We start from the raw sequence: 22,897 nt of genomic DNA, 5'->3' as shown, positions 1-22,897 counted from the left end.
GACCTGTAAGAGAATAAAGTACTATTGATTTAAAGCACCAAATTTGTGGTAATTTGTTACAGCAGCCATAGAAAACTGATGTAGCAATCATTCTTCAGAGTGTAATAGACTTTTCTAAATAACCCTGTTTACCTAAGTTCCTTCCCTTTCAAGGGGTATAATTTATAGCTTACTCATATTGGACTACAGTTTTATTTTAGATGCTCTGAATATACCAGGCAATTTTTATGATTAAAGCAGCTGGTAAACCTTTTTAGGCACAGAACTCATGAGAATTTAGCTCAAAATAAGTTAAATTTTATTTTAAAGTTCCTTTTTTTGAGTAAAATGTTTCATCTAATCTGGAAGTTCCTTGGAGGCTGCCTATTCCTTCAACTACTCTGGTAAGACTAGTTCAGACTCCTAAAATTTTACAATAGACATGTCATCTCTTTTTTTCTGCCCATCTGGTATTTAACATGTGTTTTATCTTCTACCTGTGCTATTGAAAATATTCACTTGAGACTCTCATCCAAGAATTGAGGTGTCAGTTCATAGTGACCCAACATATGCCATAGTCTGTCACTTGAGACTGGTTTATTGAAAGTCTGACCAAAGAATAAAGGCCATGTATTCTCTACTCTTGTCCTTTAGGCAGCAGTGTTATCTTCCTTTCCTCAAAGGTAGTGTGTGTTTGGGGGAGGAGGGATAATTCAAGAAACATTTTATAAAGAATCCACAATTTTCTTATGAAATATAACCCAGAAACATCTCTGTTCAATAAATATTCTTTCCCATTGGGCTTAGGCTGGAGCTCTGTGGTAGAGCGCCCGCCTTGCACGCTGAGGCACTGGGTTCGATCCTCGGCCCCACATAAAAAAATCTACAATTAAAATAAAACATTCTCTCCCCCTAATCTTCTAGGAATCTTTGGTATACAGGTTATTAACAGACAACTGACAAATCTGTATTGACAATTTTTGTTATAATTCTTGAATGAGTCCTTTAGAATCAGCCTACTTATTGCCTTTCTGTAATATGAGGTATATAACCAAAGCTTCTAGTTCTTAACTTCCAGTATTTTCTTCTCAAAAAAAGGTACTCTTTTTGAAAGGATTAATGTAAAATCCTTTTTTTTTAAGAGGGAGAGAGAGAATTTTAATATTTATTTTTTAGTTCTCGGTGGACACAACATCTTTGTTGTTATGTGGTGCTGAGGATCGAACCCGGGCCGCACGCATGCCAGGCGAGCGCGCTACCGCTTGAGCCACATCCCCAGCCCTCAAGGCTTGTTTTTTGAAGGACAATTTCTTTGCTCAGAAATACCTGATCATAGAGAAACATAAAAATATGTTCATTGTTAAATCTTTGTTTTCTTTTACACGTGTCCTCCTTTTAGTACCAAAGTTTTTATTTGAAGGCATTGTACAATTACAATGTAAATTTAAGAGGATGTTTTGGTGCAACATGTATAAAGGTTAAGGCAGCCCCAACATGCTGCAGGTTTGTCTCACATCTTTGGTAGATTTCACCTCCTTATTCAGGTAATGCATCTCATTGAAGTCACACATCATTTTTTTCGGTGACAAGTTTGCAAGCGTCTAGTAATAATTGATCCATTTTTTTTCTAAGTGTAATACACACTCCATTGTGTTCAGCCTCTTCTCCTAGTCATTGTGATTTGGTTTCTTGATATTCTGCAGGAGTATGATGGTGAGTCTAGGTTGTCAGGTTGCCTGGATTGAGAGGAAACACCTTTACCCCCATTTCTTCTCCTTCCCGCTCATCATGAGGTGAGCAACTTCGTTCCGCCATATTCTTTTGCCATGATGTTTTGACTTCACCACAGGTTTATAGTAGTGGAGCCTGCTAATCATGGAGGGAAACTGTTAAAACAGCCAATAAAAATCTTTCTTCCTGGGCTGGGGATGTGGCTCAAGCGGTAGCGCGCTTGCCTGGCATGCGTGCGGCCCGGGTTCGATCCTCAGCACCACATACCAACAAAGATGTTGTGTCCACCGAGAACTAAAAAAAAAATAAATATTTAAAAAAAAAAAATCTTTCTTCCTGAAGGTGATTTTCTCAAGGAGTTTAGGCAACTTCATCATTTTCTCAGCATACCTCTTCTCATAGATTGGTGAAGGAAATGTTTGGCAAAGTTCTTCAAAGCTACATCTTTGCGCTGTCAAAGCAGTAAGGTGGACAGAACTCTAGGTTGATATGGCACTTGATGGCAGCCTTTGTATTTGGTGCATGTGGGATGTAGATGCAGTTCTTGTGGCAGGCACCTGAGAGGTGATGGCATTGAAACTGTACATACCGGATTCTGACCAAAAACTGTTAAAGCAGAAAACCAAAGCAAGACACTGCAAAAAAATGTTTAACTCCTGTGTTAATGTGACTTTTTTCACCATGGAAATGTGAAATGTTAAGGAAGCCTATTTGAGCTCCTTTAGTCACTCTTATTTGTTTTTAAGCAAAGTACGTATTGAATAACTGCTATGTACCAGGTACATTAAAAGGTATATATTGTGGTGGGTAAGATATAGCCAGCCATCTTTCAAGAAGCTTAGAGGCTATAAATGTGCTATAGTGAAACCGAAAGTGCCATTATGATATCAAAATTTAAGTGCCTTGAAATATTTGACATATAATAGGCCGCTCTTAAAGGTGAGGAGTCAGCTAGATGCTTGTTCATGTCTATCCTTGTTCATGTCTATCCTTGGTAATATTTTTTTATGATAATCTGGTAAATGGAAATAAAGTGTTTTCCTGAGTTTTGTGAGCCATTCTAGCAAATTATCAAATGTGAGGAGGGGATCGTGGGACTTCCTAATTTCTTACATAGGCAGTTGGTCAAAAGTACATGAGGCCCGGACTTGGAAAGAATGTCTCAGGTGGGGGCAGTCTGTGGACTGAGCCCTAAATGGGGTCTTGAATTAACTTTAGACAGTTAAGTGTCAGAACTAAATTGAATCACTGGACACTCAGTGGTATCTGGAGAATTAAAGAATCATCTGCTGATATAAAAAGAACGCACACATTTAGTGTTAGTGTCAGAAGTGTTGTTTTAGGGGATGACTCTGTATTATGGATATTGGCCTTTGATTATTATACATGTTGTTGATATTTTTCTCTATTGCTAATCTTTTGAATTTGCTTATGATTTCTTTTGTTTATTTTTTTTAATAGAAATTTAAAATTTGGGGGCTGGGGATGTGGCTCAAGCGGTAGCGCACTTGCCTGGCATGCACGGAGCGCTGGGTTCGATCCTCAGCACCACATAAAAATAAAATAAAGATGTTCTGTCCACTGAAAACTAAAAAATAAATATTAAAAAAAGAGAAATTTAAAACTTTTTTTATGAGGTGAAATAGGAACCTTTTTTGTCTTGGCTTAGGCTGCCTCATCCCAATAGAATTTGACATTCTACCCTCTTTTCCTCTAGATGTTTTAATTTTTTTTTAATGTTAATTGTTTCAGGATTTTAAAATTAATTTCTTTGATTTAATTGAAAAAATCTCAGCAATTTTTAAGCTATTTGAATTCTGCTCTCATATTGATAATTTCCCCCTTTTCTTTAGGTTTCTTTTTCTGATTTCTAATGCTTAGTTCATTTTTTTCCATCTTTGTGGTTTTATATTTAAAAATGTAGGTTATAAATATTTCTGAGTGAAATTTGTCTCACTGCATATCACATATATTTTGGTAAGGTAGTGTTTTTATTTTATTCACTTAAAAACAACATGTAATTTTCAATTTTGATATTTCCTTTAACCCATTACAGTGTGACAGTGTGTCTTTTGCCTCTGCATTAACTCATTTCTTTTTTTTTTTTTTTTTTTTTGGTACTGTTTTTGAACTTGGGATTCACCTACCTCAGCCTTCTGAGTGGTTGGGATTTACAGATGTGCACCACTACGCTCAGCAAATGCCAAGTACTTGAGGTTTCCAAATGAGCATTCTGAATATCCTATTGATATTTCCCCTTTGTTTTTTAAAACGGCCTGCTTTTCAAAATCTACTGACTTATTTTTTTAAATTTTTAAACTTTATTTTATTTATGTGGTGCTAGGATTGAACTCAGTGCCTCACAGGTGCTGGGCAAGCACTCTACTACAACCCTTCCCTCCACTGTGGCTAATTCTTAGATTTATTTTGTTTCTGCTTCTGCTACTGAAGTTTTCTAATACAGACAGACCAATGTTACTTTTCATTTATATATTCTTCACATATTTCATTTATTTGTTTGTTTATTTTTGACACGTTTCTGTTTTGTCAGGTATTCTTTATTCAGAAGTACAATTAACTTGCTGTAACTAGGGATTGGTCCTGTGAATGAAAGTTTATGGGATAGGGCATTGTTTTGGACAAGCCTTCAGAACCTGGCCACTGCAGACCATGCATGCCAAACCAGCGTAGAGACACTTGTGCCTTATGCCACATATTCCACTTGAACTTTGAAATGGGTCAGTTTTCCAGAAAGCAGAGATTTCAGTTAGCCTGAACCTGCTTGGAAGGAAGTCCCCTCTGTTGTAACCTTGTAAGAAAAGTAACTTTGAAACAACGAATCTGTTTGTTGTACTCTTTCTTCTGTTTTCAGCCCTTTTCTCACTGTAATACAAGCTTTCTCTGTTTTAGCTCACTGAACACTTGTTTCATAGAATAAGTGTTATTGGAGTTTAATGGTGAAAGTTCCTCTAGGGGTCCCAATGGACTAGTTTCTGTCACCCATCTCAAGATGTCAATCAAAGAGAAGGAGTAGTAGTGAAGGCAGGAAAGGAACTGTAATCAGTATAGTTATACCACGAGGACAAGGGATATAAGTGTCCTCAGCTCTATCTTCAGAGGTTCTCACCTGAGCTTTCAGATTATAAGGAACAGAGCGGGGCAAAAGTATGCATTGCCATGTGTAATATGAATTGTAATACATTCTGCTGTCACATATAACAAATTAGAATAAAAAATTAAAAGTATGCATTGTCAAGTAATCTTGGTCATACTGTGGTCCTTTTTGATCATTATCTCTGGATAGGTCAGGAGAGGATTTGCCTTTGGCCAAAAGAAAGTTGCTGTTGCCTAGGGTGTAGTTTGACCTCATCATAAGATGTTTTTGTCATAGACCTGTTCCCTGGAATCCAAAGTGAGTGCAGGACAGAATGACTCAGAGCAAAGAATATAGGTGTGAAATGGAGGCAGACCTGCACTTTTTTTTTTTTTAATTTTTAATATTTATTTTTTTTAGTTATTGGCAGACACAACATCTTTGTTTGTATGTGGTGCTGAGGATCAAACCCGGGCCGCACGCATGCCAGGCGAGCGCGCTACCACTTGAGCCACATCCCCAGCCCCCACATTTTTTAATCTTGTTTTTAGTTACCTATTGAAGATTTGCAGGTTGTGGCACAAATCTTCAGGTCCATGGAAAGAATCCTTGAGACTTTGTTGATACTTCATTTCCTGTCTTCTGGTTTCAGCTTTATGTCCAGCCTTTCAGACTGTAACTGTTACCTAGGCCATCTATTTTTGTTCTTTTTCTCTTCTCTATTTATGTTAGTTTCTACATTTATAGGTGACGCTCAAATACTGTTGATTGAAGTCCCCATTCAGACGTGAAAAGCAGAAGCTAAGTGTGCTTTACATTTGGCTTGGCTGGAGCAAGGGAGAACTACAAGCAGAAACGCAACTTCTCACTAAGCCAAAGAAGAGAAAAGGTTATAGAAAATTTTGGGAAGAGTGGAATTTACGTTAAATTTAAATGAAGCACTTTATTGACCTAGAGCAAAGAAAGATAATTTCTTGAGAGTTTATCTTCAGTGACTGCTAAAAGTGGAAATTGTGTGTGTGTGTGTGATCATGTTCTTCATTCAAGAGTAGACTTTATGGGCTGGGGATGTGGCTCAAGCGGTAGCGCGCTCGCCTGGCATGCGTGCGGCCCGGGTTCGATCCTCAGCACCACATACAAACAAAGATGTTGTGTCCGCCGATAATTGAAAAATAAATATTAAAATTCTCTCTCTCTCCCTCTCTCACTCTCTCTTTAAAGTCTACTCTTTTTTTTTTTTTTTTTTATAGCCACCTCTGTATATGTGAATTGTGTCTCAAGGCAAAAATGGAATTTTTTGTTCTCAGTTTCTCTTTTGCCACTCTTTTTAGCTAGGTTAAAGGGAAGGCCAGTAAAACATCTACATTGCTGACATGTTCTTAACAGTTTAGATAATTGTTTTGGCAATCAGCAAGGTTGGCTTTTTCCTCCTCCCTCCCTGGTCTCAGAATCATCTGCTACACTCTCAGGTAAGATAGCATCCATGGGGTACTATTTAAGACTCTCGATACAAATAAACACTGTGATGCAGATATAACGAGAGGGGGGGGGGGGACACAAGAAACCTCTTCAAAGCCTTTATTATCCTAGTTTATCAAATGGTAGCAAATTCTATTTTTCAGCATCATTTTTTTCTCATTGGTAGTTTATAAAGTTTTCTTTCTTTTGATTTTTTTTTTTCTGTTCATGCATTATTCTCCTGACCTTAGTGAAAAGCTTTTGGACAGTTATTTAAAATTCTCTGGTAGGGAAATTATAGCTCTGTTTCATCAAGGTCAGTTTCTGGAGATGTGTTTTATTTTTTTGTTTTGAATATATCTCCCTATTTCTTCATTTTCCTTAACACTGCGCATCAGACTAAACAACCACCTTTCCTAGTCTTCACAGACTGCCCTTGCACAGACACGTTAGGAGGCTCTGGCACCCCTGGTAAGTGCACAATCACCTACATGGGAGCTGGTATGAAAACTTGAGACAACTCCATGTTATAATCCCTACCCTGTTAGGAGTAAACTTTTTTTTTTTTTTTTTTTTAAGAGAGAGAGAATATTTTCAATATTTATTTTTTAGTTTTTGGCGGTCACAACATCTTTGTTTGTTTGTGGTGCTGAGGATTGAACCTGGGCCACACGCATGCCAGGCGAGCACGCTACCGCTTGAGCCACATCCCCAGTCCTAGGAGTAAACTTTGAGCGTCACCTATAAATGTAGAAACTAACATAAATAGAGAAGAGGAAAAGAACAAAAATGGATGGTCTAGGTAATAGTTACAGTCTGAAAGGCTGGAGGACAAGGCAGAAACCAGAAGACAGCCTGATCAGCCTCACTGATTGGGCAAAACCTTATATAACTGATCAGCCTGACCAGAGATTGTGGGGGCCCCACAAATCTTTGTGCTAGTCTAGTCTGCTGTGTTTGTCCTTAGTAGTCTCTAGATGTTTGGAGTATTCTGGGTTCCTCTAGCATTCTAAGACAAGCAAGACAGTTTTCTTAGCCATTACTTAGATAAGTTATGTCTTTGATCTTTACAACTGTTTTCTTCCCAGAGAGAAGCTAGGAGCTGTGATTTTTTTTCATCAGTTCTCTTCTGCTGAGCCAGGGGAGAAGGGACTACAGTGAACCATCCACTTGAACTTCTATCTCTGTTCTCACTGATCCCTCCTGGGTTAGCTCTCAGCACTCCCAAGATAGGGTAGACAGCAGTCAGTCTTCTGAAAGGATCCCAGAAAAGTTTGGGTCATTGGGGGTGCAGTGCTTGTGTTCTTCCTCCCCAGGAAGAAGCTGGGAGCTAGAAGGTTTCCTCCTAACAGGGTAGGGGTTATGACATGGAGTTGTCTGAAGTTTTCATACCAGCTCCCATGTAGGTGACCGTGCACTCAGCAGGGGTGCCAGAGCCTCCTAACCACTTTCTGGATTTTTCACAAAGGGCGTCTATCTGTCTTGGTGTGTTTGTGGGAAGGAAGGAGGGTCCAAGGCTTTCTATTTTGCCAACTTGCTGATGTTACTCCTAATCTAACTTTGAAAGGAAAAACACTTACATAAGGCCTTATATAAGTGTTACCCTACTTTTGCTCACTCTAGTCCCTGCTGAATATTATAAACATTTTTTTAAACCTTCTTCCACGCATCTGTTGGCTTTGGTTGTTAACTCAGTCCTAAATTGTGTCTTAATTTAGTTTCCATTGGCTTACCCAGCACTGTAGCAGTTACAAGTGGGTATGTAGTCAATGGTTATTTTCTTAAGAGTGATCTTGATTTAGGCTTTTAGGGGAGGGAATAAAGAGGAATAGAAGGTAGATGATGAAATGAAAGTATGAAGTGTTTGATATTATATATAATGAGAGCAGATTTCAGAGAGTTTGGTTTCTTTGGCTTTTGCAAGAGAATTTTTCAGAGATGTTGTTTTGAAGCCAGAGTTTCATTTTGAGGCCTTGGCATACCAATCAAAAAAGGCTAGCCATTGTACTTTCAGTACTTTCTCTCCTTATTTTTCTCGAGCTTCTCTTAGAGATATTATCTTTGACATGTCCAAAATTTCCCATAAAAGCTGAGGTAATTTTAGTAAGCATAATAATTTAGGATTATAGTAAGAACGTGTAGAGGAGACGAGTTCTGCCAAGAGAAGTTTTGCAGCTTTCACTTTGATTCAAAGAGACAGTTGCTATAGCAGATATCTAGCCATACAACTTGGTGGCTTGGGTCCATGGTAATCAAACTGTATGATTACTAGTCTGTTAATCTTTAGCCCCTGAGCATAGAAATAAAGGACAGATTGTGTCTTCAGGTAGGCATGGGATATTTCTTTTTCACTATCTACTGGACCTCTGTACTAAAGGTCTGTAAGTAATTAAAACTTATCATGTGTAGCAACTCTACTACTCTTCTCACACCTTCTATATTCTCTACCTTAGTAAACTACGGTTGGTTTCACAAAGTCATCTTTGACTCTTATTTCTTACATCTTTGTCCTGTGTGTCACTTAATGGTCTATGGTTTAGTGCATATAGTTACCACATCACTCAGATTTTCTTCCAGTGGTTTTTTTACCGATTTTATTGCTGTTGGTTTCTATTTTTCTATACTATGCATGAGTTTCTATAAAACTACTGGATCATGTTACTCTCTTGTTTTAAATTTCCGGTGCCTTCCAAACATAAGCATACCTGGTTTTTGTTTTCATACATCAGCTCTCTCTTTGGACTAAAACCCCATTGCTTTTGTACTCCAATACCACTATAGTAACTTCTTTCTAAGGCTTCTTTCATCTCTGTAAAAGCTTTCCTTGACTCCTCAAATTCCCTGATCCTTCTCTGTAATTCCACAATGTTTTATCCTTACTCCTCCTTAGACTTAATCTCGTCATACTATGGTTTAACCATTTAAGACTATAATTTTGAGGTAAGGACCTTAGGAAACTAATGCTTGGCTAATAAATAACAGATACCTACTAAATATTTGTACAACTGGAGACCCTTTGTTTTTCTGTGCCCCAGAAGAGTTGGCACTTCCCCAAGTGTTTACTTGAGTCCATCACCCTATATAAAAATAGGTGAGAAATGGGTCTTATTATTTGATTAATTTATACTGGGACTGAAGGCAGGATTAATGAATGAGGGTAATGAAGAGACCTTGAAATGCTATCAAATGGGAAGTAATTGGATGAACTACAATAGTTAGCCAAAAACAGAGATCAGGTCTCTGGGGCTGGGGATGTGGCTCAAGTGGTAGCGCGCTTGCCTGGCATGCGTGCGGCCCGGGTTCGATCCTCAGCAGCACATACCAACAAAGATGTTGTGTCTGCCGAGAACTGAAAATAAATATTTTAAAAAAATTCTCTCTCTCTCTCTCTCTCTCTCTCTCTCTCTCTCTCTCTCTTCCTCTCTTCCCCCGCTCCTCTTTCTTTAAAAAAAAAAAAAAAGATCAGGTCTCTGAATATTTAAACAATTTTCATGTAGAAAAATCATCAGATGTTAATCAGTTTCTCTTTAGAGGGGAGCTATAGGATGAAGAGTTAGCAATTTTAAGCTCAGCATTAGAACTGACTTCCTAGGGTAGAGCTATGAAAGTGGAAGCAGAATGACCTGTGGTTTAAAATACTATACTATTGTAAGCAAAGTTGGACTATATGGCTATACTGGAGTGTCTGAAGTTTTCTTGACTCAGTCTTAAGTTCCATGACCATGAATTTCATAAAAATATTGTTTTGAGCTAAGATCATCTTCTGTGTATTCAATGATGGTTCTGCACTTTTGATAATGTTTATTTAGTACTTTCTGTATGCCAGCATTCAGACATCAGTGGTAGTCTCTTGCTGTAAATAATTTATGTTTATAAATGGACATATTCTTAAACCTCTCCTCTTTTTAATTTTGAGGAACCAATGTATAATTTGTTTTTATTATTTTAAGATTAACAATTGCTAAAAATTAGTTTTGAGGCTTACTTCCTGTCTTCATCCATTTGACCTACTATAACAAAATACTTTAGACTGGATAACTTATAAGTGACATAAATTTATAACTCACAGTTCTGGAAACTGGAAAGTTCAAGATTAAGGCACCAGCAAATTCAGAGTCTGGTCATAGATGGCACCTTCTGTGTCCTCGGATAGTAGCATGGCAAAATGGTTCCCTAAGCCTCTTAAAAGGACACTGATTTCTCAAGACCTAATAACCTCCCAAAGTCCCCACCTCTTGATACTATTGCATTGGAGATTAGGTTTTCTAGGGAAGTTCAGACTTTTCCTCTGAAGATTTAATAATTGACTCTGCTGAAACAAACTGATAATAGGCAGATTAAAAGGAGAAAAATCATACAAATTCCCTATGAATTATGAAAGGCCAGTTGGTTGAGGCTTAACTACTGTTTTCATAGATAGGGGAGAGAGAAGTTGGAGGCTATAGGTAATTTAATTTTAGAGGGTTAATAAATAATTTTTAGGTGAGTAGGGATGAACTTCAACAGACAGTGGTCTGGGACATAGTTCCTCTGGGCTGTAGGTGTGGTGTTTGATTTTTCAATGGACCTTTATTTTATTTATTTACATGTGGTACTGAGAATTGAACCCAGTGCCTCATGCATGCTAGGCAAGTGCTTTCTCACTGAGCTACCACCCAGCCCCAGGTGTTTGATTTTTCAGCTTCTTTCTTTCACATGTATTTAGTCTTCCTTGGATGATGAAATTTCAGTAAGAATATTTGGCCAGACATGGTGGACATTTGTAATCCCAGGAGGCTGAGGCAAGAGGATTGCAAGTTTCAGAGCAGTCTGGGCAATTTACTGAGACCCTGTCCCAAAATAAAATGAAAAGGGGCAACAGATGTAACTTGATGGTAGAGCACTTACTTACCTAGAATGTGTGAAGTTCTCTGAATTCAATCACAAAAGAAAAAAGAATATTTGGAGGCATGTATGTTCGTCTTTGGCAGAACCTGTGGTAAACTAGGCAAAGGAAACTCAGAGAAAACTCTTCCCTGTGTTTGCTACTTGCCAGGTGCTCTCGCTTTTGAAGTTCAGGGAGGCATATTTTGCCAATGTCTTGGCTGGGCACAGAATCACGAGCCACCACACACCTTGTAAATTCAAACAGCAATTCTTTATTCCCGAACTCACACCGGCCTCTACACACGTTCTGGGGCAATCCCAGTTCTGCCACCCAATTCACCTACTCCACGAGGCTTTCTTCCCAAAATACTTTCTTTCTGAATCTCACGAGAACTCAACGGGAACTCAGATAGCAGGAACGCCCTATTTCCAGCAGCAATAATCTTCAACCTCCAACTTCCCTAAAACCCATATTGTCTTAAACCGGGAACACCTTAAACTTGTCTTAAACCTGGAACGCCCTAAACCCAAGGACCGGGATACTTCCTCAAACCTGATCAGCTCTAAACTCGGATCGCCCTGGTCCTTGAGCAAGGTCACCTTACATGCAATGTCAACAGCGAAATTCCAAGGCAAGTCCATTTAACATGGGGTACGCTGGCAAGGAAATTTCGATGCGTCATTCCTACTTGGCAATGGCCCTCAGCAATATTTTATTTTTATTTATTTTTTAAAATACCTTTTTAGTCATAGATGGACATGACTTTAATTATTTATTTTTTATGTGGTGCTGAGGATTGAACCCAGTGCCTCACGCATGCTAGGCAAGCACTCTACCACTGAGCCCCAGCCCCAGCCCCAGCCCAGGGAGGCATATTTTAGAGTTCGGTTTTCTGAACCCACCTATAGTTTCAAACTCAGTTTTGGGGATACACATACATTCTGACCATACATTTTTCTTTCCAAATACTAAAATCATTTTTGTCTTCTTTTTATTCCTAGCAATGTCTCAGGCTGTGCAGACAAATGGAACTCAACCATTAAGCAAAACATGGGAACTCAGTTTATATGAATTACAACGAACACCTCAGGTAATATAGACCAAGATAACCTAGGGGAAATATGAGGTATATATAAACTGGAATATAGTTTTAGAAATTGAAAACTTAAAACATACCAGTAATAGTAAATTTATATACAAGACAACCTGACTTAGGTTTGTTAGCTGACACTTCATGTATTGATTCAAGATACAATTTGTCATGAACCAAGGCTATCATAATTGTGTGTAACAGGAAAAAAACAAATAGGTAATTTTTCTGAAAAGTTTGGCTGTGCAGGGAATCAGAGAAATGGAGCAAAATTTCAGAGGGGAATGTGGGATTGAGTAGTTTTCAATTTTGTTTTGTTTTCTAAGATAGAATGCCCCTTTCCCTGCTTCCTCTTGCACATTCTAGGACATATGTAGAATGTATCTTTCACATTTCATTATGCAGCAACTCTATTGAGATAGTAATGTCACAGGCTGATTTAATGTAGACGGAGAGATTGCTGAAGCCTGAGAGCAAATAAAATAATCCAAAGAGGGATGTCTTTGAGAAGAAATGAAGGAATTTACTTTTGATAGGAAGAGGCATAGTTCTTCTTGAAAGGAGAGAAGATAATTTATAGGTTTGAGAGAAAGTGAGGAAGCTTCTTTTAATGAAATATCATATAAAGTAATCTATTGCAGGTAGAAGAATGCCTGCAGATAGAAGAAAAGGTATTAAATAGTGTAGAGAAAGAAAAAACTAGTTTGAGCAGCGTTGGATGCTCATTTCAGGCTGGTGAAATTTTTAGCAATAGCATTCTGGTTCTCCTCTTTCTTTGCCCCCACATTGTTGTATGCTCCAGGTGGTACGTTTATCCAGGATTCAATTTTGTAAGGTCTGTTCTAAAGAGGGAGATAATAATTGGTTCATCATAATAGCTGAGTGATAGTTTTCTAATCTATAAAATAGAGGTTATAATTCTTAAATCAAAAGTTTGTGTGTTAGGATTTTGAGTGTTCTAACACAAATATTTATGTATGAGGTGATAATGGTAGATACACTAAGTACCCTGATCTTATTATTATACACTATATACAAGTATTGGAATGTTATACTGTGTTCCATAACTATGTATAATTACTATATTTTAATTAAAAATGTATTTTTAAAAAACAATAACACAGGAAAAAAGTATGCTTGTTTAAGTAAAGTAAAATGTTTACAGTGCTTTGTGTAGAGAGGTTAAAATGTAATAATTACTTAATAATAATGGTAATTATTATTGTAAATTTAAATATATTCTACTTGAGCCCTTTATGGACATTATCTATAATTACTGACTTGGCTTGAAAGTGGTTGATCTCTGGCCATATTGAAGAAAGCACAAGTAGGATGGAGAGCAGTGGAAACAGGAAGTGTCTGTAGCATGCTGGAAAACCCTTACTTGCAGCTTCTCTATTACTTTTCATTACCCACCATACAAGAACTTTCCTTAGTCCACCTGAGCTGATATTGGTGGCTGTAGAGTTAGGTAATCTTTTGTTCTTAGTGCCACTTGTAGGGAGGATTTACTAATCACTCTGTTGCAGTGTATCCTGGAATTCTTCATTGGAACTCCAAATGCATTTTTGCAGACAGTTAGGGACAATTACATATGGTAATACACTTCAGATGTGTTGTGGTTTAAAATAGCTGTGGGTTAGTCTGAAAACCTGAACACTTTTTATAGAATTGCTCTTAGGATAATACTTTTTTGAGGTTAAAAAGTGATTTAGAAATGAAATCCTATTAAATTGATAAATCAATATGTACTTTTGTTGGAATCTTAAAATACTTTCATGGGTAGCATGAAACACAATTTATTAAAGTGGTAATTTTTGAAGATGGAAGAATTCTTATAGTTCGATTAGTCCTAACTTCCTTATTTTGCAGACAAGATAAAACAGTGTCATAATAATTTAGAGGCACAGAATTAATAACTAGAGCTACTAAGGTATATGATTTCAAATTCAAATATATGCATTTTAGTTATCTATTCAGATATATTCAAATGTGCTTTTTAATCACACCAGGATAATTTTTTACTACTAAGTTTTTGTATACATTGTTATCTTTAGCATTAAAATAAAAGTATTTATGAAGTGATGGTCGGGTTGAGGGGAATTAGATTATATTATAGCTGAAAGAAGATTGATTATGAGTTAACAGTGGTAGTAGTTGGGTGATGGATACATACATGTTAATTTTTACCATTTTCAGTACTTTTATATGGTCAGATTTGTTCATAATTTTTTTAAAAATTAGCATTCAATTTAAAGTGACTCTCTTACAGGAGGCAATAACAGATGGCTTGGAGATTGTGGTTTCACCTAGAAGTCTACACAGTGAATTAATGTGCCCAATTTGTTTGGATATGTTGAAGAACACCATGACTACAAAGGAGTGTTTGCATCGTTTTTGTGCAGATTGTATTATCACAGCCCTTAGAAGTGGGTATGTAGAAATAAGTTATACTGTGTACTTAAATTGTACCATGACAGGGCTCTCTGGAGTTGGAGAAATGTATTCCGACCACAGTATTTGGTTAAAGCCTAGTTTTTAATTATTGGCAAATATTTGTTTTGAAATCATTGGTTTCATGTAATTTCAGAAGTCTCATAGGATAAGTATTTATTTTGATAAAATTATAAAACATGAAACCATAGCTTTCCTATTTGTTAAATATATAAAATAATATCCATATGAAAGTGTTATTCTAAGAAAAAAGTTGATAACCTGTAAATAAGTAGAAGGTAATTTTTCCTTGTATGGCAAGGATATTAGAAGAGGGAAATACAGATTAGAAAAGGACAGTTGGGTATTGTGGTACACACCTATAATCCCAGTGACTCAGGAGGCTGAAGCAGGAGGATCCTATATTCATACTTCAGCAACTTGGTGAAACCCTGTCTCAAAATAAAAGGGCTGGGAATGTAGTTGAGCCGTAGAATGCCCCTAGGCTCAATCCCCAGTACTGTGAGAAAAAAGAAGGGGGGGGGGATGATTTTTATTTCTAAAATGGTTATATGTAAATTATTATTGAAAAGTATTCAAATTTTTCTATTTTAAGTGGTGGTGTCTAAGATTTCCAAAATTTTACTTACCTACTGGTTAGATTTTTCAGGAAAATTCAGATTAATCATTTAAAATTCTGTGACTTAGTAAAGATGATAACTATAATAAAGAACTGGATATTTTTGTCTTTAGCCCAAGATACTAGCATTATTTGCATTTTTCTCTCCTCTTTTTATTTAGCAACAAAGAATGTCCTACTTGTCGGAAAAAGCTAGTTTCCAAAAGATCACTAAGGCCAGATCCAAACTTTGATGCACTCATCAGCAAAATTTATCCAAGTCGTGATGAGTATGAAGCTCATCAAGAGAGAGTATTAGCCAGGATCAACAAGCACAATAATCAACAGGCACTCAGTCACAGCATTGAGGAAGGACTGAAGATACAGGCCATGAACAGGTAAATGGGAAAGAGAGCCTGACCTGACCTGATAGCCATTTTTCTGAATATTAAATATTGAATTTACTTTTTGAAAAGTGTAAATAAAAGATGGTAACAAATCGTAGTACTACATGAGTACCTTTTCATTATAATATATGCTTGTAGGCCTAATTAGGGTATTCCTTTTTCTTTCTTCCTTTCTTTTTTAATTAGACATTGATGGACCTTTATTTTATTCATTTATTTGTATGTGATGCTGAGAATTGAACCCAGTGCTTCACACATGTTAGGCAAGTGCTCTACCACTGAGCCACAACCCCAGCCCAGGGTATTCCTTTTAAAACACTGGAATCTAGCTTGGAGCAGTGGTACATGCCTATAATCCCAGATGCTGGGGAAACAGGGGCAGGAGAGGATCACAAATTCAAGGCCTGGGCAGTTTAGCAAAAAGCTGTTTCAGAATGTAGCTTGGTGGTAGAGCACTCCTGGGTCCTCAGCACCACATACACCAAAAACCTCCCAAAACCATGAAACAAATTTTACTGTCTAGGGGCTATGATTGTAGCTCAGTGTAGAGTGCTGGCCTAGTATATGTGAGGTTCTATCCTCAGCAAAGAAAAAAAAGTATTGTGCCCATTTACAGCTAAAAAATAAATAAAATTTAAAAGTGTTTAAAAATTTTTTTGGGCTGGGGATGTGGCTCAAGCGGTAGCGCGCTTGTCTGGCATGCGTGCGACCCGGGTTCGATCCTCAGCACCACATACAAAGATGTTGTGTCTGCCAAGAAGTAAAAAATAAATATTAAAAATTAAAAAAAAAAAATTTTTTTTTACTGTCTCTTAGCCATTTTTGAGTGTTGAGTTCAGTTGTGTTAAGTACATTTACACTGGTTACATTTACACTGTTTTGCAACCAATCTCCAGAATCCTTTTTATCTTTTAAAACTCCAGCTGTACCAATTAAGCAGTAACTCCCCATTTCCCTTCCTAGCCCCTGCACATGGTAGCTACCATTTTATTTTGTTTATATAAATTGATAACCTCATATAAGGGGATTCAATATTTGTCTTTTTGTGACTAGTTTATTTCACTTTAGCACAGTATTTTCAACATGTTTCTCCACATGGTAGTATGGGACTGAATAATAGGGCTGGGGATGTGGCTCAATCGGTAACGCGCTCACCTGGCATGCGTGCAGCCCGGGTTCGATCCTCAGCACCACATACAAACAAAGATGTTGTGTCCGCCGTAAAAAATAAATACTAAAATTCCCCCCCCCTCTCAAAAAAAAAAAAGACTGAATAATATCCCACTGTATGTCTTTTTGAATCATAATTTTGCCCTTGAATGCATTAATCTTTCTGTTTTAAAATTTTTGAGATGATCCATAGATTTTTATGAGTAGAATTTTACTTTTTTAAATTATTTTTAAAATCAATAGGTTATCCTTGTTACTGGCAATAAACATACTAATCTCAGAAGTACATATCATTCTTTCCTATCTTTTTCATCATCCCTCTCATTGTGCATACAGGTAGAAACAGGCAATATTGTAGAAAGAATGTGGTCTGTTATCACATTCTAGCTTTCTTCCTGCCATTTATTTAACTTTGTAACTCAGTTTCTTTGGCTTTTCTTAACTACAAATTGAAGGAAATGTATTACCTTGCCAGGTTGTTTTGAGGAGTAAAGGAGATTATGTACACAAAGTTCCTTGCCCAGTAATTGGCTTTAGAATTTGAGCTTGTTAGCTGAGCTGCATCTGTATCCATCCCATTTTCCTCATTTGCATTACATTAGCAGACTTTGAGACAAGTCTCCCAGGAGCTAGTGCTAAATATCCATCCTCTTCTATATTATATTTGCTTAACAGTGTTCTAATTTACACCTGAAAGAGGCATAAATAACTTCCCTTAGAGATTTTACTTTTTCAAATTTGAATCATGCCTTTCTTTAGAATTATAGTCTTATAAAAATGATAAAATATAAACAAGACTTACCAGTATAAAAGTGAGTTGACAAATTGGTTTAAATCACTAAAGTGTGTGGTGAGATTTTCTAGACCGTTCAGGGACATGTGGGAAGCAATGATATTATTCAACTAACCAAATTTACTTATCAAAATTTTTTAGAATTCTAAAGTTCAGTAGCAAACATGCTTCATATTTGATGGTTTAAAGGCCTAAATATAAATTTATGCATCCTTTATTTTCTTTTTCTCCCCCTTCTCCTTAACTAGATTACAGCGAGGCAAGAAACAGCAGATTGAAAATGGCAGTGGAGCAGAAGACAATGGTGACAGTTCACATTGTAGTAATGCATCCACACATAGCAATCAGGAAGCAGGCCCTAGTAACAAACGGACCAAAACATCTGATGATTCTGGGCTTGAACTTGATAATAACAATGCAACAGTGGCAATTGATCCAGTAATAGATGGTGCTAGTGAAATTGAATTAGTATTCAGGCCTCATCCCACACTTATGGAAAAAGATGACAGTGCACAGACAAGGTAAATGTGTGGGCTAGTTTTAGCTATATGAGTTCAAAATGTTTAATTTGGAGTTAAAAGGTGACTGTGACTTTTTTATGGGGGACCACAGTGTTGGGTTTGATTCTTAACACTATGGTCCCCCATAAAAAAGGTAGGGAGCAATTTTGCATAAGAAATAGAAGCAGTATTTGTCATCTATTGTTAGGGTTCAGCTTGTTTATATAGGTCCTGCATGGCTTTCTTTTCCTGTGTACCTCCCATCCAAAGTTGTACATATGAAAAGAACGACCCTCCTAGGTAGAGGACAGGAAAGGACCATATCAGGTACCAAAAGGCTTTTAAAATTCAAGCTGCAAAGATGCATTTGCCTCTGTATTCCCAGCATCCTGCCTATGTGATTGAGTGCAGATTAACAAAATAATAATTGAATGAATGAATGAATAGAATTACAATGTTTTTAAAAAATCCCTAGAACTTCTACGCTCAGTTTTTAAAAACAGAAATTTTAAATCTTATACAATAAACAATTTGCTGATATTCTTACTATTCCTCTTGCTGCCATAGGCAGTAGATCTTAATCATTGGGGTTGAAGGGCATATTGTAGTTTCTGTAGTACTTTGTGTATATTTTTTTATTTTTGTCACTTTTTACAGGAGGTAAGGATGGTAGAGCTTTCATATCCGACAGTGAGCGTGTTGTACCTTTCAATTAGAAAGTTTTAGGTTATAGAGCAACAAATTTGTTACTTTGTCAATAATTGAAACATTAGCATTTTACTTTAGCTTTTCTAGAAATATAATACATAATTTACATTTTTCTCAGGGTACTCTACAAATTAAATTTTTAATTTTTAATTCTTCCAGATATATAAAGACTTCAGGTAATGCCACTGTTGATCACTTATCCAAGTATCTGGCTGTGAGATTAGCTTTAGAAGAACTTCGAAGCAAGGGAGAATCAAACCAGATGAACCTTGACACGGCCAGTGAGAAGCAGTATACCATTTATATAGCAACAGCAAGTGGCCAGTTCACTGTGAGTATTTAAAATAATGGACTATTTATAAAATAATAGGAGCATCTTAACCAGCTCGAGTTGGGAGTGGTGGGGTGAGACCTAAGAAAACAATGTACAGCCCTAAGACCCCTAGAAAAGAAATTGCAACAGAGTAGTTCACTTTTGATATTCCCTAATATTATAAAAAAAGGGCTGGGAATGTTGGTACATGCCTGTATTCCCATGCCTATAAACTAGCTAAGGCTGAGACAGGAGGATCACAAGTTCAAAGGCAGCCTCAGGAATTTAGCAAAGCTCTAAGCAACGTAGTGAGATAAAAATGGCTGGGGATATGGCTCACTGGTGAAGTGCCCTTGGGTTCAATCCCCAGTACTAAAAATAAAAAAGATTCTGTAGACTTCTGTTTTCGTTTTATCTCGCTATTATTGTGCTTCATGCAGTTTTTATAATTTTTTTTTTTCTTTTTCATTTTAGGTATTAAATGGCTCTTTTTCTTTGGAATTGGTCAGTGAGAAGTACTGGAAAGTGAATAAACCCATGGAACTTTATTACGCACCCACCAAGGAGCACAAATGAGCTGTTAAAAACTAATTCTGAGACTGAACTTTTTTATAGCCTGTTTCTTTAATATTAAAGATGTACCATCATTACTTTTATGGACAGATCTTGGATATGTTGTTCAATTTTTCTTTCTGAGCCAGACTCGTTTACACTTTTAGAATCGTTTCCCCTTAATTTAAGATTTACTTTTTGGAAGGGACTATAGTTTATTCAGTACTTTTGCTTTCCTTTGAAGAATATATCTAAGTTGTGTGCTTTCACAAAGTATGGTTCCATTGGGAGCACCTTTGACCTGGGAATTTTTCATAGTTCTGTATTCTTAAGTGAAGATTCAGTTGGCCGTCCTTTTCCGTCTCCCCTCAAAAGTTTTTTAGGCCTACAGATTGTTAATATGTATTCTGACTTTTTTTCCTTGGAGTCTTGTATATTTATAGTTTTCTATATAAACTGTAGTATCTTCATGAAGACTGAGGCTCAAACTTACTGTGCTTAAAAACAATTCTCATAGGATTATTATTTTCATGGTATTTTCTTCCATAATATCTCGTTTTTAAAAGAAGTTCTGTGTGAACTTGGTGTCCATTGTCATGCAATGTTATTTTTTTTTTCCTTTTTTCCTCCCTGTAAGTTTAGATGTTCTGGTCTTGGGGAAGAGAATCAAAACCTTAAGTTCTATGAGCACATGGGTCATTGACATATTTCACTGAAGAAAGAAAAATTAAATTGGTAGTAATACGTAGTCCTCAATTGTTTATTTAAGCTTTTTGTATTAGTTCCTACTGTCACTTTAGTTCCTTTATTATGTGTTTGATGTTTTTTTACCCTATTAAAATATCAGAAATATGGAGATATTTTGCACTTTAGCCTTGATGAAAAGTACAAGATATGTTCAAAGCTTCCCTAATTCTTTTCTTATTGGTAGCCACATAAGTTTTGAGAACAATGTGGTACATGGAAAAAATAGGTTTGCTTCTGTTTGAAAAGTGTGCTTAGCATTTTAAGTTGCTGTACCAGTGTATAAATTTGGTGCTCTGCTAATTATACCCTGTAGAAGCAGATTAATGGAGCTTAAGCCCTGCTTTGATAAATAGTGAAAGGTAATTCTGTAGAAGAATGTCAGTCACTACAACAGGGTGAATTTATTCTACTCTTACTGGTTTTATATTATGGGACAGTGTTGACTGGGAGCCAGAAGGCTTTATGCTAACAGGTCAGAAAAAAGATTGACTTAAATGTTATTTTCATTCCTGTCCTGATTGTAGGTATGTTTTAAATTTTATATTATCCACAGTATTTACAAAGACATGTTTTGCATTGAGAAATTAACCCCAAAGGGTTTTGAGAGGAGGGAGTAGACCTCCAATACCGCTGTAACTAAAGTCTGTCTAGTCATTGTAAATATTTATCTGTCAATTTTGACAGATTGGGACCAGCTTGATGTTTTAAATCTTGAGTATAAAAATTTAAAGGCTTATTCAATTTTTTACCATTTTATTGAATATATTTGAAATCTGTTTTTACAGTTTTTTTGGTAATTGTGCCATGAAATTTGAAAACCACCAAAAATTAAGAGAAGTTTTATAAATTCCTTTTCTGGTGTAATGTTAAGTTGTATAGATTATTAATGCATGTCCAATGAATATAACCCTGGTTTTGTGATAAATCTGCTTAGATTTTATTGGTGACATGTTAGATTAGTGGTTGCATTACATAACTAAATTCCCATTGTGGTTATTAATTGAAATTGTCTTTAAGCAGAAAGTTATTTGTGACTATAAGCTTTGTGCTTAGAGAATGTATGTGTTTTTATCTGTCAGTATGGGAGGACATAAACTGTTTGCATCATTAGTGAAGTCATTGGATGTGTAATCCTTTGCAAGATGTAATTATAGGTATTTCATAGAACATTGAGAGTGTGTGTATATATATATATGTGTGTGTGTTGTGGCAGGGGAAGTAGAGATTCTTGGCCATCACTACTGGCCAGGGGTTCGTAAATACAAGTAATTTCTGTAACCACAGGCTCAAGTGACTCACCAAACTTGATAAAGGCCTTTGTATACATTATTTTTTTAAGTTTATTATGGTAATATATATATAGTCAAATTTACCATTTTAACTTTTTTGGGGGTAGGTGGGTGAGGGGAGACAGAATCTGGCTATTTGCTTAGGTTGGCCTCAAACTTCAGGACTCAAATGATTCTTCTGTCTCAGCTTTCTGAGTAGCTGGGACATGGAGGCTCACTCCACCATGCCCAGTTCATTGGGATAAGATACATTGACAGCGTGGTGTAATGTTTACCATTATCTATTTCCAAATCTTTTTCATCATTCCAAAAAGAAAGTTTATACAGTAAATAATCTCCATAAACTCTTCCCTTGTTATGTGACTGGATAATAACATGTAAATACCATATTTTGTTTACTCATGTATTAATAGACACTTTTTGGTATTGTGAGTAACACTATAACAAACATTATTACTATGTAAGTATAAAATTGAGTCCCTGCTTTCTATTTAAGATATATAGGTAGAAATGGAACTACTAGATCATACTGTAATTCTCTTTGATTTTTTTGAGGTACTCCGAAGTTATTTTCCAGTGGCTGCAACATTTTACATTGCCATCAGCAGTGAATAAGAGTTGCAGTTTTATACATCTCTGCAACACTATTTTTTTAAAATAGCAATCCTAATTGTTATATTTAACCATCCTAATGGGTGTGTCCTCCAACTGTAGTTTTTACATTTCCTTAATGACTTTTGATGTTGAGCATGTTTTCATGTACTAGTTGACTATTTGTGTATCATCTGTAGAGAAATGTGTATTCACATCCTCAGCTCCTTCCACCACCATCACTGCAGGTATCAAACCTAGGGCCTTGTATGTGCTACCAGTGCTTTATTATTAATATTACTTTTTGAGATGAGGGGGGTATCTCAATATGTTGTCTCATCTGACATTGAACTCCTGGGCTCAAGCAGTTCTGCCTTTGCCTCCCAAGGAGCCAAGACCACAGATGTCCTGGCTCCTTTGCCCATTTTAAATTAGGTTGTTATTGGGTTGTACAAGTTCTTTAAATATTCTGGAAATTATTATATGACATGCAAATGTTTCCCCCATTCTGTGTCTGTGTGTATGTGGTTTTTTTTTTTTTTTTTGCTCTTGATCA

The 22,897-nt window shown here is 36.5% G+C and overlaps 1 protein-coding gene across 3 annotated transcripts in view; it reads left to right on the top strand.

Annotated features, from left to right (window-relative positions):
- Window positions 1-21,491, top strand: part of RNF2 (ring finger protein 2) — a 42,203-nt gene extending 20,712 nt beyond the window's left edge. For 2 of the 3 annotated variants that reach the window (XM_081299945.1, XM_081299947.1), the window contains exons 2-7: window positions 12,131-12,219; window positions 14,492-14,652; window positions 15,454-15,669; window positions 17,890-18,162; window positions 19,009-19,180; window positions 19,637-21,491. In XM_081299945.1, coding sequence (XP_081156071.1) covers window positions 12,133-12,219; window positions 14,492-14,652; window positions 15,454-15,669; window positions 17,890-18,162; window positions 19,009-19,180; window positions 19,637-19,738 — 1,011 coding nt within the window. In that variant the 5' untranslated portion in view covers window positions 12,131-12,132 and the 3' untranslated portion in view covers window positions 19,739-21,491. Of the gene's footprint in view, window positions 1-6,135; window positions 6,274-12,130; window positions 12,220-14,491; window positions 14,653-15,453; window positions 15,670-17,889; window positions 18,163-19,008; window positions 19,181-19,636 lie in introns of all 3 variants that reach the window. The other variant, XM_081299946.1, reaches the window with a different exon arrangement.
- The last annotated feature ends 1,406 nt before the right edge of the window (window positions 21,492-22,897 follow it).

The sequence above is a fragment of the Spermophilus citellus genome (genome assembly GCF_964194105.1).
Source record: "Spermophilus citellus genome assembly, chromosome: 6".
Classification (NCBI taxonomy): Eukaryota; Metazoa; Chordata; class Mammalia; order Rodentia; family Sciuridae; genus Spermophilus; species Spermophilus citellus.
The sequence above is the reverse complement of the archived record's forward strand: the minus strand, read 5'-3'. Positions and strand labels throughout refer to the sequence as shown.